A 27,219-nucleotide genomic window follows, 5' to 3' on the forward strand; every position below is an offset into this window, starting at 1 on the left:
GCATACTGTTCAAATTTAAATTTAAGCTCTGTGTAAGGAACGATTAAATTTTATGTCAAAGGCTACATGTAGCTGTGCTGACCATCATTCTACATACATGTACGTTCTGCATTCTGTGTTCTGCGAAATACCCCTGCCCAAAGTAGAATACCGGTAAGTTAAACTGCCCAGGGGCTTCAAATAATTTATTTTCCTTGAAATCACATACTCTTAACTTATAATCTCAGTCTATTTAAATGAAACATTAGAAAATAAACTCACCATGACCATATGAAGTCTTGTTTTAATCCTCCATGTGGTTTTGTCTGTCTTGGTCTGTTCTCTGATGTTCTACTCTGGTCAGGAATAATTATAGGTTCCTAAAAAAAGGGCATAGTCTCTTTAACTACCCACAAGGCTGTGCTCTTAGAATACATGTAATAATTACAGGTTGTCTGAAGACCTCTGAAGGCTCTTCTGTAAGAAATCTTGGGTGCCCAGCTCTTAAAATCAGGGTAAAGAGATTTCAAGCTACATGTACATTTAAACAAGTTGAGCCAGCTGAGTCTTGATTAAAAATGGCTGTAGCTTTTGTCATGAAACATACAGTCTAAAGAAATTAAATTATTGTTCCTTGTAGTCCATGCAGTACTGTACACAGAAAAGATTTTAGGTACTTCAAAGAAATAACATTTTATTTTATTGTACAAGTTTCTCAAATCGTTGTCGGCTTTCGGGCGATCAAACCTTAACTTTAAGTGGCCCTGGACAAAAGTTTATAGCCCAAAGTTAAATTGGTGAGACTGGGCCTCAATTATTTTCCTTTCACATATTATTATTATCTCAGCCTGTAATTATCACACTTGTCTAATAATCACAATATAAAAAATAATTATATACCATAAAAATAAACTCACCATGTCCATGTGAAGTCTGGTTTTAATGCTCCATGTGGTTTGTCTGTCTTGGTCTGTTTGCTTTCTGATATCTAAGACCACTGGTCAGGATAATTTATAGGTTCCTAAAAATAATAGGCACATGTTGTCTTAAGTCTAGGTTTTAACCGCCTGGCTTTAAATTATTATACATATGATGCAGTTTAAAATCATTTTAAGGTTATAGGGATTTCAAGCTTCATGTGCACTGAAACAAGTTGAATCAGTCTTAGGAGTCAAGAATAGTCCCTCAAAATGTCGCAGTGCTCGCAATGCTCGCAAAATTTTAAAGGGTGCTTGTTTGCTCGTGCTCGCACATTTTTACAAGTGCTCCATACTCGGTTTTTAGTGAAGGTAGGTTTTTGAAAAGTGCCCGTTGCTCGCAAGGCTAATTTTTGTCAATGCTCGTGCTCGCAAAGAAAAACGCTGTGCTCGCATGCTCGCAAATGCTTGCAAAGACCATTTGATACCCTTAGTCTTAATTAAAAATGCATGCAGTCTTTGCCATGACACATATTCATTCAATTGTTCCAAGTGTCTTTTGAGTCAACTTAGTATGCAGTGCTGTACATTTATTAAATATTAATTTTATTTTATTATAAATGTAGCCCCTTAGTCGACTGTTTATCGACAGAATGCGAGAAATTAGCAACAAGATGAGTACAAATTGCCAAACTGGGAATCAGTCACTTCAAAATTTAAAACGTAAGCCGTACAGTAACTGCAGAGCACATTTTAATTTTTAAGCACAATTCCTAGTTTGGCAATATGAACTAAGCTTGTCAGTAATTTCTCACATTCTGTTTATTTATAACAACTTTATTGCAATTAAAAGGAGAAAATAATAAACAGTTGATAAACAGTTGTGCATAGGGCAATTCAGGTATTTCCTCCTCCTTTGAAACAGAGGTGAAATTAGTATGTTTCATATGGGAAAATGAAAACAGTAACTTGGCAACTTGCTTGAGCAAATTTGAATTGAAAGTTGCAAGTTGCGATGAGAAAACTGTCAATTAATATTGGAACATTGCCTCACATCATAATTTGCAGAGTTCCCATCAACAGAACATCCAGTTTGACTTTAACATATTAATAATTATACTGTAAACACACGCAGATAAGCCACACCCTGATGCGAAAATGGGACTAGGGCAAGAACGAACAAGCAAAACAAGATGGTTCGGGTTTTGTGGCAATCATTACATATCTACAATTTAGGAGATTTGAGAGCCATCTGTTGGAGATAAACATGTTCAACTTGCATGAAGAGAGTTTCGTAATCAGTTTGACAAATTTGCCATCAAATTAAGTGCTAAACAGGGAAGAAACAGTACTCTCTTGTAGTTTTATGTAATATTAATTTACATACTTTACCTTAAAAGTGTCAATTCAAGAAAATTTACGGCACCATTCCCAAATGTTCCTGCAGATATGCTGCACCCTTGATTTTGAGTGAAAATTTTTGGAAAAAGGTGCGGCTTCTCTGCAGGTGTTTACGGTATCTCAGTTTGTAATAAATAAATAAATTATTATCACACTAATAATGACAATAATAAAAAAATTTACTCACCATGTCTGGAGTCTGCAGATTTTAATCCTCCATGTGTCTTTTTTTCTGTCTTGGTTTGATGTTCTCCTTTTGAGCTGGAATATAGGTTCCTAAACATAAAAGACACAGGTCTAAGTTTGTTTTAACCACCTGGCTTCAACTTTTAATTTATTACAATGTGTTGAAATCATTTTCAGGGTAAGGGGATTTCAAGCCTTGGGCCAGCTCCAATTTTTGAGCATCTGCAGAGTACTTGTTCCCAATTTTCAGCCAATCAGATTTCTCAAATTTGACAATAGCAACCTTTAGATTGGAGTGCACAAGAACAAGATTGAGTGGAGTACGACTTTTCAAACCAAATTCGTGAGCCTCCTATAATTACTTATCACATCAATTTTATCCCTAATGTTTATTTATGTGTTAGTCAGCAACAGGGAAGAGTTATAGTTCGGGGGATGCAATTGTCTTGAAATTCTTAAGTTGTACTCTTACTCGATCTCGTACTCGTAGTCAAATCTAACGGTCGGTTTTTGAGTCCGGATCACAGACTTCTGGTGTTGGTGCGGGCCAGATGTCTTCATCCTTGGCGCAGGCCAAATGGATCTGGGCTCTGGGAAGGCAGACCCAAAAGGGTGGGGGACCTTTTTTCAGGCCTTAAGTTTATAAAAGGGGAGGGATTTCATGAGTTAAAGAACACAAAAGGGTAGCAAAAATGTCATTGGATTTCTGGGAGTGAGAGTACATGAAGGGAGGAAGGGGTGGGGGGAGGGGTAAAGTGGCAGGGTACAAAAAAAAATACGATACAGATATGTGCTTTAATTCACTTGAATTTGGGCCATACGTTATTACCGGTTATCAACATATATTTGGGTTTCTATAACCTGAAAGCCCTTCCAAAAAACTTTTGGTTTTCTCGCCAAAATTTGTCACTTATTGTTGCACGTGTTATTTTGGAAACATTCAATGTGACGTTAAAGCTTAAATATTTAGTCTTTTTTTTCTGCATAAGCACAAATAAAGTTAACAAGAATCATTTCTTTAGTTCATTTCAATTCTTTGAGGTATAAAACGCTGTTTTTACTCACCAGTAAAAGCTTATTAAAAGGTTATAGCACTGAGTGAGCATCAAGCTTCATGCTGTCAAACAAAGTTGAACTGACCAAAACAGAACATCCTGCTTGCCATTTTCTCCAAAAGGAACGGCCAGACGTTAAAACCTTACCAGAGAGCGATATAAAACATCAAAACTGTATTCCACAGTCGATAAATGGTTGCTGGAGGTTTTCAAAATTTCCGCCATCTTTGTTTTCTGTTAACCTCGATTCCACGCGGTCATAACTTCATGGCTTGGTACGGTGGGAGGGTCGTGAGGGTTGTGGGGTGGGGAGGGGAGTGCGCAACCTCGTTCCCAGGGCTTTTCCGTTTATAACTCAAGTTTTGTTGTTTTTGTTGTTGTTTTTATTATTATTCATGGCGCCATTGCTCGACGTGTTTCGATTTTTTGCAAACACTAGGTTAATCTGGTGCAAAATGTTAAGCCTATTTCAGGCAGAGAATCTACTGCCTGATTATAATACAGATTGGAAAGAACTTATTTTAAAAATATCTGCTCTTTTCGTTTGTGAGACGGCAAAAGAACAATGGAGATGTTGTAGTTTTTGTTGCATCGCTCTTGTAGAGGTGAACAATCAAAATGAAGAAATAATCATTTCAGCTGTCATCTATTGCACACATAGGAACGAGGCCACGCCTCTTTAAATGCAAAATGTACGATCTTAGAGGTGCTTTTATTAGACAATTTAAAAGAGATGCTTTGGGTCGGGAAATATTCCGACCAGGGGGGGCCGAAGACTTCCCGACGCCTGGCACTTTTTTCTGTGATACGACATTCCCGCTATAGCCACTACAAACTAGAACCACCAGTAACTCATCCATTGGGTAAGTAAGACGAATAAATGCATATCTTTTTCTCAATGCAACCAATAGGGAACTCAGAAAGAAACCTAAAAGGGAACGCAAAAAAGGAACTAAAAGAGAAACTCCACAAGAAAGTAAAAGTGAAACTCTGACGACGGTTTGAAAGGAAACTAAAAATTTTCAAAATGAAACTCAAAGAGGAACTGAAAGGGAAATTTAAAATGAAACTCAGAAGATGTATCAATGGAAAATCAGAAGAGAGCTCAAAGAATAATCAAAAGTAAACTGGAAAGGGAGCTAAGAAAGAAATCCAAAAAAGAGTCAAAAAAGTTCATCAAGGTAAATGAAACTCAAAAGGGTTTGACGCTTTATTCCATTTTATTTGATAAACCTTGCTCAAGGAATCACACACGATACACCATAAGCACGAAACAACAATTTAAATTGAAAGATAACTTTGAAAAGTAGCATCTCGTAATCTAACAAGGACAACAATCACGAAGTTAAAAGTTCTATTACAGATTGTTTTTTCCTTAAACCACGGTGAAGTTTGTCAGTGCCTTTTGCATCAATTTCCCCTCGGCACAACTTGAAACCATTTAAATGCACACTGGAGACACTCCTTTGCCACTTTATTCACCTGTCAAGATAAAACAAGAAAAAGGAAAATTATTAAACTACTTTTGAACGAAAATTGGGTCAACATGAATACATTGTCAGGTACACTGTGTAGGTAGAAGTTAAGTCAACATACGAGCCTACTGGCCCATCAGGCGGAGCTAATCCAATTTTTTGTAGCATCATGCGACCGGAGGTATCTCTATTCCTCGCTGGATGTCCAACTGAGGGATACCCCCAGCAGTAAATGCGCCGGTACTTATTTATAAACCTGCGCAAAGACAGGCGCTACCGAGAAGTAGTGTCTTGACCAGGAACACAACACAATGATCCTGGCCAGGGCGCGAACTCGGAACGCTCGATCTGGAGTCCAGCACAGTCTAGCACACTAATCATTAGGCCACCCAGAAACACATAAGGGTTGAAATGTGTAACTCCCTATGATTCGCATGGTACAAAGCGTTTGAACATTCGTTTCCATTAAGTACCATATTTGGAAAATCAGGCGAATAAAATAACCAATCAAAATTGCAACATTTGGATTAAATTCAGCGCGCGCTTACTCGCGCTCGATGGCGTATGAACAAGCTTGATTACCGTAAATAAAATTAAATTTGGTCAAATTCTCCTGTTTTATCGTCATTAAGTAGTCTGTAGAACTACACTTGGATACACTTAACGAATTTCTTTAGTTCCTGTAAGAAATTTACGTCTTTAGGTCGGAATCTAAGTAACTAACCGAAAAACCGAAAATGCTGTTGCGTGTCCCATTACGTGTGTAAAGCATTCGCGTACAAACTCTTCGTGTTTCCAAATATGGTACTTGGCAAAACTGAATATTCAAACGCTGTGAACGCGCGTTACACGTTTCAACCCTTATGGGTTTCTGGCCACCTCGTCCCCCCACTCACACAGGTTAAAAATCACCTACGTCAATTTGTTTTTCTGTTTACCTAGCAACGTATCTTTTTGTTACAGCTTATGGTTTGTTTACTCTTGCCCTTGCAGTCTTGCCCGCCATTGGCTGGAGCTGGGTTGTTACAGTCACGTGTTCTGGTCATTTTCCCGCCTTTACACGACTTGCTACACTTACTCCACTTGGAGTAGTTAGACCACCCACCGTCCACTGTGACAAAGAAACCAAGTTAGTATGGTTATCGTGTCATAGCCACTTAGGGCTTCCACACACAAGCCATTAAGCTGTCGACAGCTATTTGTCATCAGCATGGCATAGCCGTCGGGCAGCGAGAAAGACCCGGAAGTCCTGAAAACGCTCCCTTGACTTCAGAAGCGAACCAGAAGGTTGCTTTAAATCCCAGTCCCATACAATCCATATAGAAGCTGTGGCTGGGACTGTAGAAAAGTCTTGGCAATGCGTATGGAGATGTGGACCACTAAAAAGGTATTCAAGTGTGACGACAGAAAAATGTTAAAATAAACTATCTAATATGCAAATGGTCACACTACACTTCTCTGCGGTCTGGCCAGGACCTGTACGCATACGCACAGCCTATTACCTGTGTTTTTTTCAACTACTTCTGTCCGATGCAAGCAGTCCTAAAGTCTGGTCATAGTTAGAAGTCCTCTCTAGTCTCTTCCACTACTGAACTTTGGTCTGGCTAGCTGGGGCGTGGGAACTAACTTTAACTGTGCGTGCTAAAACCACTGACCCCTGACAACGCAGTTACGATAGTTGTCGACAACGAAATAGCAAGTAATTATTCCCACTCACGCGAAAAATGGACAAAAATGTATTCTCGCCAACTATAACTTATTGAAAACTAAGTTGCTTCCCTTTTCGAAAAGGGGAAACCACCTAGTTGTTGACAAATACAAATTTGGCGTTAAGTTGTCGACAACTCATCTCACACACTTCGTTCTTTCGTTGCCTTAGTTTTTGTAAACAAATAATTGTAAAAAACTTATTTTTTAATTATATTTTCATTTTTTTTAGTTTCAGTTCGACAGCAAGCACAAATCACGTGTAGTAATCTGGGAGCTTTCAAAATGGAAATGAAACAAAAATATTCGTAAAAGGAATCAACCGTTGATAGATTCTGAAAAAGAAAAACAAGTGATGTAATGTAAAAACACATAAATAATAATATTTAAACTGTTTACATTAACACTTTACCTGGTTTTCCATTTGATCCTGATGTTTCTATTAAAAAGAAAAAAAAAAAAAACAAGAACAGGCATTAGAAGCATACGAAAACTGTGACAAGGAATCATGACCATTTTTAATCTTGCGGTTTTCACTTGAGCGTCAAAGTAATTCCCGTTTGCTTTTGATTTGCATGACTACGCTAACTGATTAAACTTGCGCCACTTCTCGACCAATCACAGAGAAGAACTAAATCAATCTTTAAGAACGCTTGTACGTACTTTTTCGCGCTTTGTGCTTGCTTCATGTATTTGCTTCGAGTTTACCTACAGATTATTCAATAATCTCCTGGCAGTTTGCAGATTAATGAATAATATGTAGGTTGCGCTGATTCCCAGTCAGATAGTGACTACAATGTATAATAATAGAGCGGTTTTCACTTGAGTGTCGAAAGTAAATTGCATTTGCTTTGGTTTTGCATTACTACGCTTAGTGATTGGCTTAAAAATCTCGCGCCACTTTCAGGAGTAAAACCAAAACCAATCGTGACTCGCTCCCGCACGTTTTCCCGCGCTTCGTGTCAGCTACATGTATTTGCTTCGAGTTTTGATTGGTTCACAGGATTGTCTGTGTCCTTTGTGATTGGCCAGAGTAATTACTTTGGTTTTGGTTTTACGACACTCAATTGAAAACTGCTCTAATACTTGATAGGTGAAGCAAAAGCAAACAAATATCAACTCACCACAAGTGGCTTTTAACATTTCCTCAAATTGACTGGAAAGCGCATCAAAATCATCGTAAAGAAGCACTTTTCCCTTCCTACCAGCCACCTCTTTCATTTTGTCTTTGTTCTCTTTCACGTCCGAGCCAATTCCAATAACTGTTGTACTAACGTCTTTGCGCTGGTTAGGGGAAATAAATGATTTTTAAGGTATCAGTAACAAACACAAAAAAATATAAAAAAAATATATATATAAATGGTGTTTATAGTGGTCATGCACTTAGCTTCATATCTCTACGAGATAGCTAGTTTACAGGCATGCCACTGAAACAGAGGAAACAAATATTTTGAATGAACATAACAAGGTTAAAAATCCCAACTGGCAGGAGGCGGACCAGTTGGCTATATACAAAGCGTGGTCGAGGATTTGAACTCGGGACAACCGAGAAACAAATCCAGCTAGTGGCCAGGGCAAGTCTTGAACCGGGGACCTCCGGATTACAACACCAGCGCCCCAAACCACTCGGCCACGCTTGCCTCCGTAAAAAATAGCGACCTTTCTTCTTTTACATCTACAGGTTTAAAATTCGTCGAAATCACATTGACTGTAAAACTAATAACAATTATAATGACAATGATGATGATAATAATAATGATTTTGACGATGATACTGATAATAACGATAATCTTAATAACGATGACAATAATAGTGATAACAACGATATTGATAATACCATTGTTAATAATAAAAATCTTCAACATCCCATTTACTGTAAAACTAATAACAATTATAATGATAATAATGATGATGATGATGATGACGATAATGATAACGATGACGATAATAATGATAACAATGATATTAATAATTTGTCTTGTTAAAAGCACACAAGGAACTGGTGAGAGCAAGAAAAGTGTTAGTGACGCGGCTCGTGTTTCACGCTTCCTTGTTTCGTGCTCTCGCTCTACTACATTTGTAGGGAAATTGAATTGTATGAAGCTCTTTACTTTGGTTTTGTTACTGAACTGAAAAAGGGGAAGCCTCGAGGCAAGTGGCTCATACTTGCCGGAACTTATCCCAGATTCTGTAACATTAAGTGGCTAGCAATATTTCTATTTCCCCCTGAATATATGGAATGCTATTCTATCTTACTGAACCGAGCCTGAACGTCAGTTAATCAACCGGCGTCCCAGACACGTGTACCCGTTGTCGTCCGCTTCGTAACAATGGTTTGTATAATACTTATAATACTTATTTACCTCTAACGCTTTCGTTGACTTTGAGAATGGAATAAAAGGCACTTTGTCCGCCCTTTTAGGTTTTCCATCAGTAAATACAAGCATGACATTCTTGGCGTTTGGTCTGTCTCCTCCCCCCTTGGTAAACAAGTCGGTTACAGCCAGATTCTCAGCAAGATCTGTACGAGTTCCCCACTTCTCTGGAACATGGCGAATTTCCTCATCCACGAGACTTTTAAAGTTCTTTGGATTGTAGTAATTCTTGTTTGCAAAGTCGTTGTGGACATCTGCACTTGGCCCAAAGGTGATAAGCGAAAAGTGATTTCCGTTTTTAGAGATACCCAGTTGGTCCACCAATTTTTTAATGATCTCTATGAGCTGATTGCGCATGTCACCGTTCATGCTCCGTGAGATGTCACCCAGAATTGCGATATCCAACACTTGTTCTTTACATTCGCCTTAATGAAAAGAAACGAAAAAGCGTATGTTACGGTTGGTCGATGTGAAAGTTAATAGCAAGATGGCTGATAATGGTTAATTATTGTGTCTTTGACTTTCTATCACAGCTTCACCAATAATCTTAAGAAAAAACAATTTGCCTCAAATTTGTGCTTTATTTATTAAAGTTGTTTAGGACTTCGTTGCTATGGAAACATCAAATATGGTAAAAGAAACTTTATTTTCGTCGTCTTGGGTCTATTTACTTTCAAATTATGCGGTGAAAGCTTTTGTTTTCATATGTCTTTGCAGAGCTGTCAAAATGTCGTTGTCTTATATATTTTTAAAAAATTCTGTAGGTAAAGAAGTAGCTCAAACCCAAATGTCTAAACCATTACGAGCCACCTTAAAAACGTGTTAGACTCTGTTTCCAGCCCCCCCCCCCCCCAAAAAAAAAAATACAAGTATAGCTTGGTCACCTATTATACTTTAAAAAGTTCGCGAAAAAAATTGCGATCAAAGCAAATAATACAAAATCTAATTGTAAAAGTAAGACTCCAAACAGTCTGACTTTTTCTCTTCCAAGCTTGAGATGGGAAAACACGAATGCGATAAAGCATATTTTCCTGTCTAATTAAAAGTAAGTATATTTGATCATTTCAGGTGGCTTACTGGGGCATTCTTCTTTATTGCATGGAACTTTCTTCTCAGCTGGTCCCAGTTCCCTGCAGTCTTTTCCACCGTTAGATGGCGGGGGATTGGTGCAGGTTCTTGTAAGTGTCTTTGTTCCTCCTCCGCACGTCACACTGCACTCAGAAGCTGACCAATCAGTGTAGCCACCGTCAATTGCTGAGGCTGTAAAATCGTAAAATATCTTAACTAGCAGTCAATAGTGTCAGAAGCGTTAGCCTAACTTATCGATGATTAGAGAAGCAGTTTGCCAGGCCCCTTTTAAGTAAGTATGACTGAAGTCTTAGTTGAAATTTTACTCACAACCTTGTTTAACCGCACTTTAAACCAGGGCCCAGTTGTTTAAAGGTTGAGTAATGCTATCCACCGGATAAATCACTATCCAGTAGATAAGTGTGGGCAAAACAGGCTACGCTATCCACTGGAGAGTGTTTAATCTAGTGGATAGCGTTATTTACCCTTTGAAAACCGGGGTCAGATTGACAAAATCGAAATTGCTGATTTTTAAAATTAATTTTGTAGAATCTTTAAGCATTTTAAAAATTAGACAATTTTCTTGGGTTATTTTCACTTTAAATTAAGTACCCCACAGTAGAGCGGTTTTTACTTGAGTATCGAAAGTAATTTGCGTTTGCGTTTGGTTTTGCATTACTACGTTTTGTGATTGTTTTAGAAATCTCGCGCCATTTTCTCAGCCAATCAGAAGTAAAACCAAAACCAGTCGTGACTCGCTCGCGCACGTTTTCCCGCGCTTCGCGCCAGCGACATGTATTTGCTTCGAGTTTTGATTGGTTCACTGGATTGTTTGTGACCTTTGTGATTGGCCAGAGTAATTACTTTGGTTTTGGTTTTACGACACTCAATTGAAAACTGCTCTAAACCATTTAGTCTTGAACATCGCTAGAAATCGCGGACGTTGAAGTCGGCGAATTTTGATGCATCTTACATTAACCGCTCGCGAAAGTTGGTAATAGCCGCTGATTCGAAAGCCTGACTTTGGGCTCATATACATCTACGATGGTACACAAAAATGCAGCCTACACAGAGTAATATTTTGTGAAGTAGGAAAACCACTGGTCATAAATATTGCCTGATAATAAAAATGGAGCAAAAGATCTTTCAAACGATGGCTTTTGCGGCAAAATTGGAGCAAAGACGGCTGAAATATCGTAGCTCAAAGACAGCGGATTTTGGGATTTCAATGTGAACTGCCGCCGTGTGTTTACAGTATGCGATTTTTTGTGGTTTTCTAACGGCAAAGATACAAATGAAATCTAATCGGAAGGAGATGTAAATCATTTGGTGAGTTAGATTCATGTATAGTTTTATCAAATCTGCTTTCACATTTTTTCGATCACATTCAGTTTGCCGATAATCCCCGTTTATAAACTTTAAGTTTTCGGTTTTCGCCATACATTTCTCCTCTACGCCTTATAATTTTGGTCTCAAAAACTGTTCGCAGAAAACGTTCATGAATACAAATGAAATTCGAAGTCTGCACTTCAATTCTTGTACAATGTGGTTCTTAATACATCAATCTATTGTGGTCCGCTTTCACATTTTTACATTTGTTAATTTGTCAAGAAATATTTAATAAAACATTTCATTCTCCATACATTTTCTTTGTAATTCTTGCGTTCGCTTCTACGGTCAATGTACCGCAGGACATACTATTCGCGGACTCGGAGGTCCGCGATTTCTAGAGATGTTACGGCTCCTGATTAAAGATTCTTGTTACTATCGAATATACCGTTCTCACAGACCCTCACTATATCATGTGACGGTATTCCAGTGGGAGAAGTGTCACCCTGTGAGCTCCCTTAAGTTATGAACATTTTACAGTTTCATGCTGGTACTGAATTTTAAAGATTCGTGGGCGCCGATCGATGTTAGATAGAACTGTTTTTGGTTAAGGCGATGGTTTTGTTCTATAAAAGAAATACTTACGACACTTTCGTTTATTGCATTCCTGCGTCTTCTCAGCTGGTCCCAGTTCACTGCAGTCTTTTCCACCGTTAGATGGCGGGGGATTGGTGCAGGTTCTTGTAAGTGTCTGTGTTCCTCCACCACACGTCACACTGCACTCAGAAATCGACCATTCAGTGTAGCCACCGTCAACAACTGGAAGGCAAGAAAGCTAACATTAATTTCATTCAACATTAAAACCAGTGATTAATAATGCATGTAGTTTTATTCCGTTGTCACTGTCCCACGGCTGGGCTGGATAGGACGAACGGAAACTTAACAAATTATTTTTCAAGGAGGAACTACTCGCTTTTCTTCTTTTTAAAATCCCTTGGCATTTAAACTCCTTTAATAAATTAGGGTTAAAAAATTTCAACTCTAAGTCACGTGTCATTTGCAATTTTCTGTTTCCCATTTTAACGGTGAAATTTCAGACAATTTCGACATGTATTTGATCGGCTTATCGTCTAGACCATTTCAAGCCAATCAGATTTGATCCTGCAACGGAACTTTCGAGAGTCGCTTGTTTCGTCAAGCTTGCGGAGTAAGGAACGAAGACTCGAGGTACGAGATTGGGAGACTTGTTGTGTGACCATTTGCATTCAGATGGTTTAATTTAATGTAAGTTGTGAGCTCTTTTCTATTTTTAAATCGGGGAAAGACAGAAATGCCAGCTTACCACAAGCGGCCTTTAATATTTCATCAAACTGGCTGAGTAGCACGTCAAAGTCTGTATAAAGAAGAACTTTTCCTTCGTAGCCAGCTACCTCTTTCATTTTGTCTTCTTGTTTATATGCCAATGGACCAATTCCAATAACCGTGGTACTGACATCTTTGGCCTATTCAGAAAATATTATGCAATTTAGTAATGGAGTTGACAGGTGATTGTTAACCCTTATTGTGCTTAACACGGATTTTTCAGGGATTGGTCCGGGAGTAGAGGTCATTCTTCCATTTGCGACGTCATCAGTTTACAGGTCGGCCGATTTTGGTGATTGGCAACTCAGTACACATTAAATAGATCTTTCTACACAATATTGACTGTATTTTGACAAAGCTAATCGAAGACAACATGTTCAGCTTTTTGGTGCAAATTGTTCAATACTGTGAAACAGGCCAATGGACCTGTACTCGATCAAGGTCTCTTTTCCAGGGTTTACAACTGATTTTGTCCTTCCCTTGTGTTTTGTTAAAGATCCCGACATGGCGTCATGCTACCACGTTAAATAAATTGTTGTATTGCATTGTAAGGGGTGGCGAATGGTAAAATCCGAGCCTTGCCGAGACGCCGAGACCCTAGTTTAAAAATCCGAGCCCGAGACTTGAATTTGTTTGTAAAATCCGAGCCCGAGACTTGGCGCTACAAAAATCCGAGCCCGAGACGCCGTGATCCAAAAATCCGAGCCCCAGACGCACTTGATCAGAAAGTACGAGAAACGGGAAGCTACAGGAGCATCCTCGGAGTCCCAGGGGCAGTTAGTGGGGGCGACGGGCAGCTTGTCGGGACAACGGGATTTTCGGGCGAAAGTTTACAACATAGAGCGTAACAGCCCCTGGGCACTTTGTCTTACCGAACCAGTTCCAGAAGCGTTTGAACTCCTTCCTCTTGATTGGCCACAAAAATATTTTTGTGGCCAATCAGCGAGGTTGACCAGAAAAGCGACTCTGACGTCTTCTCTATTGTAGTGTAATATGATCAATTATAACATGTACACTAATAGAAAATTACCTCTAATACTGACGTCGATTGATAAAATGGAATAAAAGGTTTTTTATCCCATTTGCTAATAAACGGTAATCCATCCGTAAAAACCAACAAAACATTCTTTGCATCTGGTCTGTCTCCTCCGGCGTCGGTGAACAGTCGAGTCACAGCAAGATTCATGGCAAGATCTGTACGAGTTCCCCAACAACATGGGACGAAGTCGAATTTTTGCCTCATCATGGTTTTCAAGTTATATTCATTGTGGTAATACGAGTCACGAAAGGTGCTGAAGACTTCTGCTTCGTTGCCAAACGTGACAACGGCATAGTGGTTCCCTGCAGAAGAGACGCCCAGTTTGTAAACCAGTCTGTCGACGAAATTTGCGAGCTGAGAGTGTTGGTCTTTGGTCATGCTTTTTGATACGTCAGCCAGAATGCCAATATCCATAATCTGATTGCATTCGCCTAAAATCATGAAGAAATAATACCACTTGATATCTCTATGTGTACAAGAAATATATGCCGTATAGACCTTATGCAGAAATGGCTGTAATTGTCTTCCTTTGTCTGTTTAAGTATCTACAAAGCGTCCTCGCGTGACGTCATTAAAATTTAAATTAAATTGAAAGTTGGTCTTTGAGTGTATTGTAGACATCAGTGTCATTAATTGCTTGGGAAATTTCTGTGCCAGAGGAGTGCTTTGTTTTGGAGACAAAGCGTTTTGAAATTTGACACAGCCTAACTCAACATGATCTCATCAAATGTTACATAAAACCAATATTTCCGAACTTTTAATGCCTTTCAGATGAGTTTGAGTGTGAAATGATAACCAAAGCTTCCAAAGTGGCTTTGGCATGGGCTTGGTAGTAAATTGTTTTTATTTCGTAGGCAGTTTTGGCCACCATATCGGTGTACCAAAGTGCAACACCAAAATAGACCCATTTCAAGCTCTGTAATTCTCCAAATTTTGTTTTCCAAATAACTTGGCTGCAATGGACACGACCAACTAAAACTTGGGGAATAAATTCCTTTCAGTGTCAAAGAATAAGTGAACTTGAATTAAGGTCACAATAGTGGGCACCTCGGAATCCTAGTCAACGAAAAACAGTGATTGTCAAACTAATGAAAAATCCTACCACATCCTTGTTCGTTGCATGAAACTGTCTTTCTCGCTGGTCCCAGTCTACTGCAGCCCCTTCCACCGTTAGATGGCGGGGGATTAGTGCAGGTTCTTGTAAGCGTCTTTGTTCCTCCTCCACACTTCACACTGCACTCAGAAGCTGACCAATCAGTGTAGCCACCGTCAACAGCTTTCATGGGAAAAATAAACATTTCTTAACATTTTTTAAAGGGGCAGTGTCATCAACATTTAGTGTTAATTCGAAAATCCAATGAAAGTGTTGGTATTAATTGAAGATCCACTAATAGTGGCCTAGCCTTGCTAAAATGTACTGTACTAGTCGTAACAATGGTCAGTAAGTGGTTTGGCTACGGAGTGGCAGAAAAGAAGTGGCCTAAAACTTGAAAAAGTAGGGCCGACGTTTTCAAGCTCGACAGTTTAACTTGGAAGAAGATTTCTTAAAAACCATTGATCACGGTTTGTTCACATCTTGAATATAGGACCTTGTTGCTCAAAGGCTACTTTGTTGATCGGTGAGTGCGCCCTTATAATTCTAAGCATAGCTTACACAAAAACTTAGAAGATTACTAGTGACACTGTCCCGTTAACGTGGGAATCGTGAATGTGTTGGACAACAGATCGAAAGTCTGGTCAGAGGTCTGTTATGTTCTGATTCAGCAAGACGCTTGTAAACAATGTTCGTACATACCACTATAAATTAATCAAAAATCAATATAATTACACAAAAGCAAACTTACGGCCACAAGCTGAGCTGAATATCTCTTCAAAACTACTGAGAAGAACATCAAAATCAGCATACAGAAGAACTTTTCCCTTGTTGCCAGCTATCTTTTTCATTTCGCCTTCCTGTTTGTAAGCCTTTGGACCAACTCCAATAACCGTTGTACTAACGTCTCTACCCTGGTTATAGAAAAATCATATTAATTTTAACACTGACAGTCGACATCTTTAAAGCCAGTTGGGTAGTTTCGTTTTTACATGTAAGCTTTGGTGAAATGTTTTTATCTTTTTTTAATACTTCCAAAGTGGGCTCCACTGGAAAGCAGTGCGGTGAAATGGAACCCCTGTTTAAATATTATTATTATTATTATTTTGTGTTCAAGTTTTAGAATTAAAGTAACTAGCAACTGTGCAATTAATTCTGCAATGTTTTATGAACAGTTTTGAGAGGCTTAACATCTTAAACTTCCCTCCTTTCCTTATAAACAAGACCTTTTGCCTGAACGACTAGCTCATTTATTAATAACTCTCTGGCATTTTTACAAGATAAAAGCCATAGATTCATTTCATAAACAACGGTCCTGGCAGAAGACTTATACCAAGTTACCTAAAAGCTATCGCTCGTTGTAAAACAAGCAGAATGCTGAAAAAAATAAATAAAAAAAAAATTCAAAAAAAAAGCTATCGCTTAAACATCAGCTTACCAAGTTTGTTTTTTCGGTTTCTCTCTCCTTGTCAACTTTTATTTTACTTATTTTATTTTACTTATTCTTGATCACTTGATAATCACTGAAAACGTTGAATTTACAAAACAATTGCGATATAAGGTTTCTCTTTCTATAAAAACCTTTCGACAGCTGTATCACATTTGTCTTTTTCTAAGTTCCCTTTTGCTTCTAATTCAATGTTAGGCTTGATACAGAAACTAAAGAAAAGGAAAATCTGAATCAATTCATACTGAGATGGAATTATTTTAAAAATACCCTGTTAGCAGAGTTTCCTTTTTCACGGTAAAGGAGAAACGTATTGGCCGTTCCGAGGTTGCGGAGGGAACTGGGACGAGTTTCAACTTTTAACAAATCGAAAAAATAGCACCACCACACGAAAGATCATGTCACGATTGGCCATTTTCCCAGTTTGATGCCTTGAAGTTGAACAGAGACCAAGTTATGTACCTTGAAACATGGTTCAAATCCATACAAACGTCTCTAATTTTGAGACAGCGTCCCCCAAAACCATATAAACTCTTAAAATTTAGAATCAGTTTTGTGACAACTTTAAAATCCTGCCATGGACGTACTGTTTGGAAGAAGCCGAGATGAAAATCACCATGTTTGCTCATTTTTAAGTATATCATAGAAATCATTAAAAGTTTTATGAGTTTGTTTAGACGCTTGTATGGATTTTGAACCATGTTTCAAGGCCCGTTACTTGGTCTCTGTTAAACTTAAAAGCACCAAACTTTGTCAAATGACCAATTTCGACGTGTTCTTTCATGTGGTGGAGTCAGTTTATCGATTGGTTAAAAGTAAAAACTCGCCCCAGTTCCCTGCGCAACCTTGGAACAGCTAATTGACGGGAACTGATTACCTCTAATACTGAAGTCGACTGATCAAATGGAACAAAAGGTTTTTTATCCCATTTGCTGATAAAGGGTAATCCATCCGTGAAAACCAACAAAACATTCTTTGCATCTGGTCTGTCTCCTCCGGCGTCGGTGAACAGTCGAGTCACAGCAAGATTCATGGCAAGATCTGAACGAGTTCCCCAACAACATGGGACGAAGTCAAATTTTTCTCTCATCATGGTTTTCAAGTTATATTCATCGTGGTAATACGCGTCACCAAAGGTATTGAAGACTTCTGCTTCGTTGCCAAACGTGACGACAGCATAGTGATTCCCAGCAGAAGAGACGCCCAGTTTGTAGACCAATCTGTCGACAAGATTTGCCAGCTGAGAACGTTGATCGCGAGTCATGCTTTTTGATACGTCAGCCAGAATTGCAATATCTAAAACTTGATTACAGTCACCTAAAATGTCGGGAATGAAAAAAAGTAAATAATTAATTGATGTTAATTAAGTAATGTCTGATGTTAATTAAGTTAATTAATTAATCAAATATAAACGTTTACACTATAGCGCGTTAGTGTGTTAGAGGTTTAGCAGACAATAGCCAACTTAACCTTTACAAAACTGCGTTCTGAAAACAGTACTTGACATGACAGAATAGGCTATCAACTAACTTGGGTAGTCTAGATTTTACGCTACAGTAACTCTAAGGGATTGTACTATGAAAAGGATCTTCGTGGCATTGAACTTTAGCGCTACACTTCTGCGAACTTCGATGCCACAAGTGATCGAGCCTCCCCCTGTTAAGGAAATTGTACTAGCCTTTAACTGCCGCCTTCCAATCGATTTATAATTTTCTCGAGGATTTCGTTAGGTCTTTTTATAGACTGAAACTGATTTAATAATAGGATAACGCTTCCTTTTAAAGTCAAAAGTGGTTCTATAAACCTATATTTAAAAGCCTGCTGAGAAAAGCTTAGTACAGTGTGTGTGTGGCGATTCAAATAAAAGCTTTCTAGCACCATCTTGTGGTGTCTTTTGTAACATTTTTATACAAAATACATGATCGTACAGTTTGAATCAATGTTTTTCAAGTTTGTAGTTGACACTCTTGGAACTGTTTCTGCTATATATAAAAGCAAATAGAACGAAACAGCATAAAAAGGCATGTTGAAATTCATAAATACCAGATACATGAACATTGACTTCGATAGAATCAACCCACCTTTCACTTGGCATTTGTCTGAAAGACAAACAACAAACAGACCTTTAACTATTGTCTATCGTTTTCTTTATGCATTAGGTTATGACATCTACAAAAAGACATTAGATGCCTTTTCTCTCATTTTGTCTATTGCACAGTAATTTTCAGAGAGTTGTTTCAACTCCAAAAGTGGAGTTAAAATTTTAGGTTAAAAATAACTCCTTTTTAAGGGTTATTTTAACTCCTTCATTTAACTCCCATTTTGGTGTTAAAATAACTCTACTAGAGGAGTTGTTTTAACTCTACAAAAGGAGTTATTTAAACTCTATATGGGAGTTAATGTAACTCTAAAAGTGGAGTTAAAAATAACTCATTTTTGGGGTTATTTTAACTCCAATTTTGGGGTTAAATTAACTCTAGTGGGGAGTCACTTTAACTCTACAAAAAGAGTTATTTGAACTCTATATGGAGTTACTGTAACTCCAAAAGTGGAGTTAAACATTTAGGTTAAAAATAACTCCTTTTAAGGTCATTTTAACTCCCAAATTTTACTCCAATTTTGAGTTGTAATAGCTCCAACAAGGGAGTCACTTCAACTCTACTTTATCAAAGAAAAGAGTTATTTTGACTCCATAACAGGGTTACAGTTACTCTGTTACCAGAGTTAAAGTAACTCAGGTGCATTCGCCCTATTTAGTAAAGCAACATCACACAAATTGACTGTTAACTTTTACATCTTTAATTCAGTCATAGTTCATTTTCTTATTTGGACATGAGTTTAATACACTGTACATAATTTGTATTAAAAATGACAATAATGTAAATTTCTACTATTGATATCAATAAATAAAGAATCTACAAGTATGTATAATTAAAACATTTTATTAATTAAATACTAACAATTCTCTTAAAATTTGAGCTCATACAACATGTATGATAATACATCAAAATTCAATCTGTTCATTTGAACTGCCACGGGTTTACAATTTAATTTTCATGAACAGGAACAAGATTGCATAAACCACGGTTAACAGGAAAATATTATATGCATTTATTTTTCAGGAAGCAAACTCTTCCATCTAAATCAGACCCACTGGCAATCTAAATCTAAAGTACATTTTAAAAACACAATCAATAAAGTATAAAATTGGCATAACATAAAATTATCATTCCTAACTCATTTATCTGCAGCTTTTCTCTTGTTGGCCAGCTTGTGTTGGTATTTTTCTGTAAAGATAAAACAGAACTTTTAGAGTTGTAGAAAGTTAACATAAATTGCAGTTATGTACCAGCCATCAAGGTCTGACAGAACAGAAGCCTAAGTAATGAAGTCCATAATATTTAAACATTTAAAACAATGTGGTCACTCATTTGGACACAAGCTTTAAGATCTGGCAAAAATGCCACCACTCGCTTAGTGTACCAAATATCAAGATCTCACATCGTGGAGCCCTGAATAAATTCTAATATACATGTCATCTCACCCACTGTAAGTGTGGATTTTTAATGTTACATTGCATAGTCAAAATGGCTGAAGGCCCTCTAGTTAAAAAGTGAATGCTGCTTTCATTAAAATAGAGCAGCTTCCAGTCTGAAAAGATTTGAATGTTAAAAAAGCTTCATTCATTCATCCATACCTGTAGCTACCATTTTAAAACCAAACTGTTAATTAAATTTTAGATGAAGGTTGAAACTTACCCTAACAGGTAAATAAATAGGAGGATTGCTTGCATTACCCTCCAATACATGTTATGGAGGCCAAATGAGTATCTGAAAAAGATTAAAAATAAAGTTTTTGGGTTACAGAACAATATTATTGATGGTCCACTCAGGCCCCACTGACATGGAAAGAGGATGATCCTAGCACTAGGATCATCAGAGCGCAGGGTTGGAAACTAAAATTTCGGAGCACTCGCCATCTGGGCGAGTGACCTTCAAATTGCGCTCGCCCAGATAAATTTTCTCTCGCCCAGTCTCCTCCATCAAAGAAAGGAAAATTTAGCCCCCCTCCTCTAACAATTTTAATCACGTTCAATACTCATTGTGCCACAGTGGTGGTCGATCATGATACAGACTGCAATCTAATTCTTGAATGAAAAATCGCCAAAAAAGACCTTACTTTACAATTTAACCATGAGCATGCTTACTTCAAAAGTTGATACGCAGTTTTCAATTTGATATATCTTCCCAAATTCCTGTATGTTGCAAGCAAAGTGTCGAAATTGTACAGAAAGAGAGGCAGGAAAAGCAATCTTGCCGCCTTTTGTGGATCAGTGGACGCTTATTTTGAAAACTATAATCTGGATATGAAAATCGTACTCGCCAACTTGGGCGAGTGATCCGTGATTTGTACTCGCCCGACAGTTTTCACACTTGCCTGGGCGAGTGGGCGAGCGCTAATTTCCAACCCTGAGAGCGGATGTTCGAAGTGCTAGGATCATCCTACCTCTCAGACAAGTTGATACGTGTGCACGGATGATCCTAGCACCAGGGCCAAATGCAACCTTTCACCGGTATTTGTAAACTAAAAGCTAAAAACACATTGCATTATATTGTGCTCAGATGATTCGAGTCCATGTACTAAGATAATCTTATTTTTACATAGCAAGAGGATGGTCCTGGTGCTACCTTCATGTAGGAACATCCTCTTTTAAATTAAAATGGGGTCTCAGTTCTGTGAGCTACTATACACATAAAAAAAACTTAATATTACAGCTCAAGTGGTGCAAGGTGTTTACATGTATGCACATGAAATGCAAATTATGGAAGAGAAGCTATCCAAATTTTGTTTGGGATTCAGAGATACATGTATCAATGCAAAACATAAAATTGCAAACTATTTATCAGTGCCACAAAAAAAACTATTTATTAGTGCAACAGTCAATGTAGATGTTAAGTCATTTCAATTCGCATACTCAGCTAACATGTAAGGTTTATATGATTTCCATCCAGTGATTTCTTTGATTTTTCTATTAGCCCTTAAATTTAGTCAGTAACAAATCCTTTGCATATCTTCAGTTAACAATTTAGTAAATATGCAAACTGACAAAAATTATTGCATATCAGACAATCAGAATCAGCAGAATCCATCACTCTAAATTTTGCCATGTACAACTAACGCACATGCAGTTTGTTTTCGCCTACGAAAGTATACAACTGTAGTCAGATTTTGGTCCGTAGCATACAATCCCGATTTCTTGAACCCTCGGTTTATCGAAATTCCCGACTTTCCGAACCTATTTTCTTTCCCTTGTATAGTACATCTCTGTTATTTAACCCTCGATTATTTAACGCAATTTTAGTTCCTTCGGGAGGTTCGAGTGTTTAGAAGGGATTCTACTGGATTGACTTGATAATATGTAACCGCCTCGTTTTAGATCTTTTAAGCGCTAAAATCAATTAAGCTTACCTTTCACGAAGTTATCAATCCATAAGGCTGTAAAATGCATCTTTTTGAAGGTGACTTATCGATTAAAAACTATCTTACGATGACTCAACCGTGCGTCGATGAAACGTTACCTGAAATGGCGGCCGAATATTTCAAATGCGTTGCCGAGTAGGCCCGGAACGAATCACGTGGTCTGTAAAAATTAATAATTGAACGCAGACTTCCGGTCGCGCCAGGTCGCGCCCGACTTTCTGCAATTTTGTCGTGTTTCGCTTATGAACGAAGCATTCCCACGGTTGAAAAATTCTTGGATTGCAAGCAAAAGGTTCCTTTAGACAAAACACTAGGATTCCAAACAGAAGGCTCTTTAGATTCCATTATGCGCGGAGCGCGCGACTCGCCGGGCATGTTCTAAGCTTGTTCAGGACTCTCCCGGCCGATTGTGTGGAGTTAGGTATACCGACGACATTTGCGTGTCAGTGATGCAACTAAATGAGTAGAGGCTTTGGGGTTTATAAATAAAGTCTCCCTGGAAGCGGAGTTGAAGTAACTCCACGAAAATAATTCTTAAAATAGAGTTTTAACTCTTCCTAGAGGGTTAAAATCACTCCACAATTACTCCCTAAGGGGAGTTATAATAACACCTTAAAAATGACTCCAAAAGAAGAGTTCATTTAACTCCTCTTGCAGAGTTAAATTGGAATTTAACTCCATGAAGGAGTTACATTTAACTCCGGAATCAGAGTTGTAATAACTCCCCACAGTGTAACTCCAATTTAGGGGTTAATTAACTCCCCTATTGGCGCGAATTACTCTTTTTTTGGAGTTAAAATTACTCCTTTAGGAGTTAAAATAACTCCATAAAAAATAACTCCACCTTGAGGAGTAAGTTTAACCCCTTTACCGGAGTTAAAATAACTCTTTGAAAATTACTGTGTGGTCTCTTGTGGTTCCAAAGGAAACAAAAGCCTTCTTAACGTAAAATAATAAACAATTATTGGATGAGGTTTTTGTGGTATCCGGAATAATCGAGGTCAAGCTAAGTGTTATACATTGTTATACATTGTTTTTCTGAAAAAGAAAATAATGAAAAACGATTTCTTCCTTTTTCAAAACTTGTGCTAATTCCCGGCTGAATGCTTTTTCCTTCCCAATTTTTGTTAGTCATTTTGTGTTTTCCGAGACTTTATTATCCAGCAATTTTTGAACTTTGGTCAAACTATTTCTCGGTTGAAGAAGTGAATCGACGAACTATAAATTTCCTTCGCCGCCAGATGCCTACCACATTGCTTTTGGAAATCATGCATTGCGCGCGCAACCTACAGATTAGTGAATAATCTGCTAGCAGATTATTCACTAATCTGTGGGCTGCGCGGATTCCCAGAATTAGCTGTAAGCTCTTACCCAATGAGAAGACAGCTAGTGGCTACAATGTATAATAATCATTCTTATTGGCAGGAAAGTTTCAAAAAGGAGAAGTTTGCGTCACAGATATTTTAGTAAGATGAGGTTTTACCTGACTAAAGGTAAGGTTAAGCCTGCTGTCGAGCCAAGTGACTCATCAGGCCGGAGCTCATCCCTGTTTCAGTAGCATTTATCGACTAGGAGTATTTCACCCCCTCCCCCCCCCCTGGATGGCGTTGTTAGTCCATCGCAGGGTTACCCCACCCAGCAGTAAATTAGCTGGTATCCATTTATACACCTTGGTGGAAAAAGGCTCTATGAGAGTAAAGTGTCTGTACTAATTACCAGGATTGAACGCAAGTATTGTTTAATGAGTACTTCATGTTTAACTGTGTTTTTTGACATTTCCATATTACTTCACATTTGACAATTTTTGGTGTGTTTTGGTGAACTTTTATTAATGAGGACACTTTGTGATGGCTGTCATGACGATCGTGAATCTCATTAGCGTTCAATCCTGGACATATCTGAGTGTCTTGCCCAAGAACACAACGCAATGGCCCGGTCAGGGCTCGAACCCGGACCGCTCGATCCGGAGTCCGGCGCAGTAACCATATCAGGCCACCGCGCCTCCCGGTACATAAGAAAATTTTTCATCGTATTAGAAGAATAAAGTTTCAGAATAAAAAGTATAATTTCTTACCTAAGGCGATGCCCAAAATAATGAACATCCAAATAAACAAAGTCCCCATAACTGCTTAACAAGGGAAATCGACTCTGCAAAACAAAAAATTAAAAGTTTTGTTCTGTCAAACAGTGGTAAATTTGAATGATTCTCTAGTCAGTTCTTAAGTGGTATGCGAATAAATTTCGATGTTTGGTTCAATGGTCTTCTGAAGCATTATTCAAAATTACACAAAGCCGATTTTACAATTTGATATTGGAATTTGCCTATGGTTGTAATTACTCTGGAGGACAAAGAACTTATAGCTTATTGTTGAATGGAGAAAAGCTTCTCTTTCTGTGCATATAATAACGACAGTGACCCCATTACCTTTGTTCTAGAAGTTCTTTCTTCTTTCTTCATTGAAGCGAAAAAGCCGCCTTGTGTTTATTTCTATTTCAACTTTTAGAACAGAAAACAGTTGACTGGACTGCGGTTTGGACTTGAGCAGTCCAAAACGTTTGCTTTAGCACACCTTTTTATTAAATTTCAAATTAAAGTGTCACAAATGACCTTTGTATCTTAGAAAAGTGTCCTACAAGCAGGTGTAAAATGCAAAGGCGAAATTGGTGAGATGAGAATTTTCTCCCAAGAACACATTCGCAGGAGAAAGATACTGCGCGCAATGAGGTCCATTAAAGTCCAGCGTGTAGTTACTTTCGTAGGCCTGACTAAAATTGTACTCTAACCGCACAAACAATTTACTATGATCAACAGACCCTGACTACGGCGCATTAAATTTGGCATCTCTGGCGACAGCTATGACACGTACTAAAGTAAACCATGAATATTACTGGCCAATATAATACTGTAAATAAAACACTTATTTAGCGGCCACCTCTATTAAGCAGCCGCGGCCACCTTTCGAGGTTTCGTCTATTGTTTTAACTCTAATAAGCAGCCACCAAGAATTTTAAATACACGTAGTTTGGCGACAAAGGAATAAAGCTACCGAGTGTGTCCCATACGCCACAAAGTATGCCAGCGGTTTGGAATTCTAAAGTTAACTTTTGAAAACAAAGATAGGTAGATCGTATACTCACTTGTAAAGCGGTTGTGAAAATAATCCTTATGCGACTTTCACACCGAAATTAATTATGTTAATTGTTTTCCCTCCACTTGGGCGAATCGCTTTCTAATCTTCTTCTATAAATGTCCTGACCACAAGTTCAAGTTTTGTTCTTTTTTGTACTTGCTATTCATTTTGACTTATAGAAGAAAAATATGTTTTGTATCTAAAAAATATCGAAGTTGCTAGAACATCATGGCGTAGTCGGTCGTGAACCCTCACTATGCGCTCTAATGCATGGTGAGTGCTTCGATAACTCTCCCGTTTTCGATTTCTTTAGAAAAACGGTCAGAAAAGGAAAGAAGAATTACTTCCTTATTTCGGTTACTGAAATGTTCATTCTCTTTGCTCATTACTTTAACAGCTAGTTTTAGTTCAGTCTGAGTTCCATCGAGTTACGTTCTAGAAATACAGGTTTTAGCGCGCGCTTGTTTACCAGGGTGTCAGCTCTAAAATGGTATGCGAATATTTGACGATGTTTGTGTAGCATTATTCAAGATTGTGCAACAGGGGTCTACGTTAATACAGTTAGCTGAATTTTCGATTTAACTTAAAATAGACTAACCGTTTTCGAAATTGATAGAGCGCTTGACCGGCGATTGAGTCACTGGCTTGAACACTAAGATGATGTCCAAATAAATTAGCTTTCTGTACTTATTTGGAAGTATTATTGGAAAATGACAATGGTCGTACTTATCCCCAAAGACAAAGAGCTGGCTTCATGTTTTTTAATGGGGAAAAGCTTTTCTTTGTGAAAATTAAAAGAAGACTATGTCCTCATTACCTTTGTCCTGGCGTTTCCTTTCTTCTCTCTCCACTGAAGCGAAAATGCCGCCTAAGCGACTAAATTTGATTGCGAAATGAAGAAGTCTTAGTGCAACTTGTTGTACTCTAAGAAAAGTACAACAAGAATTGAAGTTCAAGAAGGTCACTGAGCACTTTTTGACCAATAATTAAAATCTTGAAGAGGGGAAGGGCGATGGCTGGTCTTAGTATGAAATCGGAAAGAAAACTCTAATTTGTGGGATAATTCTTTATAGATGAACATGGATGAAAGAGTCTTTATTTATTGCCATCTCTATTGTTTGGTGTTGAATTCTTTAGCTGACGAGAAGGTTCGTTCATATGCGCTCGAGCTATTGCAAGGCTTATTGTAAGGCGTGAAATACTTTAGCGCAAACAAAAGTAAAACAAGCTGCCGAGAAATAAAACCAAACGTACCAAGATTCAAACGAAAAGAAATGCGATTTCGTTTTTTACCTTACAAGACCAATTATTAAGGGTTTAATTAAATGAGTTAAACAGAGACGCTCCCTGCATTGTCCTCTGAATTGTTCGATGTTCGATGTTCAATTTGGTAACGATGGATTCCATTATGCAATTTAAAAAAAAAGAATTAAACGAAATTAAATAAACTTCTTTGCTTTTATTTTGTACAAAACAAAAGCAGTTCAGAAAGATTTTTCTTTCAACAAAAGACTTGCGGGCTTGTTATAATGATCACTTTTTGATCTGCTTTCGTTTTGTACAAAATAAAAGCAAAGAATTTTATTTAATTTCGTTTAAAAATTTTGTAAAAAAAATTGCATAATGAAATCTATTGTAAAGAAGTGGGTGTAGTTACAAGCAATAAATGCTGACTTTCTTGGAGGAACGACACGAAAAACATGAAAGTGACCGAAAGCGGATGTATTTTTTTAAACACTGTCACGGGTTCTCTTTTAACCAGCCTTTTTTTAAAAGTACCGTAATTGATGTGCTAACAATGTTGTAATGTATCGAGCCGCAAAGCATGTTGGGATGGAAGCTACAGTGTGCTTCTGAAGCGACGGCCATGTTGTCGGCCGTGTAAAGCCTGGTTTTCACTAGCGACGCAAGCACCACAATCACGCAAAAAGGACAAATTTTGAACTTGTGCTTGTGCTTGCCGCTAGCACAAGCACAAGCATCAAAAAAGGCAATGCGCTTGTGCTTTTGCTTGCGTTGAAGCCGTTTTCACGGTGAAATAAGACCTGTTATATCCTTGCGCTTGTGCTTGCGCTTGTGCATGCGCTTGTGCTTGCGTCGCTAGAGAAAACCAAGCTTAAAACAATTTGTTATTGATCCCGGGTACTCTACAAATATTGCGTTTTGTATATAGA

The 27,219-nt window shown here is 38.0% G+C and overlaps 1 protein-coding gene and 1 long non-coding RNA gene across 2 annotated transcripts in view; both read right to left on the reverse strand.

The window, feature by feature from the left end:
• Positions 1 to 26,158, reverse strand: part of LOC144637631 (uncharacterized) — a 79,668-nt gene extending 53,510 nt beyond the window's left edge. The window contains exons 1-6 of the mRNA XM_078496690.1: positions 23,989 to 26,158; positions 18,515 to 18,532; positions 17,311 to 17,750; positions 15,738 to 15,900; positions 14,996 to 15,169; positions 13,885 to 14,324 (exon numbers count right to left, since the gene is read on the reverse strand). Of these exons, the coding sequence (XP_078352816.1) occupies positions 13,885 to 14,324; positions 14,996 to 15,169; positions 15,738 to 15,900; positions 17,311 to 17,750; positions 18,515 to 18,532; positions 23,989 to 24,037 (1,284 nt within the window). The 5' untranslated portion in view covers positions 24,038 to 26,158. The remainder of the gene's footprint in view (positions 1 to 13,884; positions 14,325 to 14,995; positions 15,170 to 15,737; positions 15,901 to 17,310; positions 17,751 to 18,514; positions 18,533 to 23,988) is intronic.
• On the reverse strand, positions 19,214 to 22,035 carry LOC144639355 (uncharacterized). The gene is made up of 3 exons (XR_013568137.1): positions 21,903 to 22,035; positions 20,192 to 20,263; positions 19,214 to 19,720 (listed from the first exon to the last, which is right to left on the reverse strand). It is a non-coding gene; the product is annotated as an uncharacterized LOC144639355 (long non-coding RNA).
• Positions 26,159 to 27,219: the final 1,061 nt, after the last annotated feature.

This window comes from Oculina patagonica, chromosome 14 (assembly GCF_052425735.1).
Source record: "Oculina patagonica isolate OP01 chromosome 14, crgOcupat, whole genome shotgun sequence".
NCBI lineage: Eukaryota > Metazoa > Cnidaria > Anthozoa > Scleractinia > Oculinidae > Oculina > Oculina patagonica.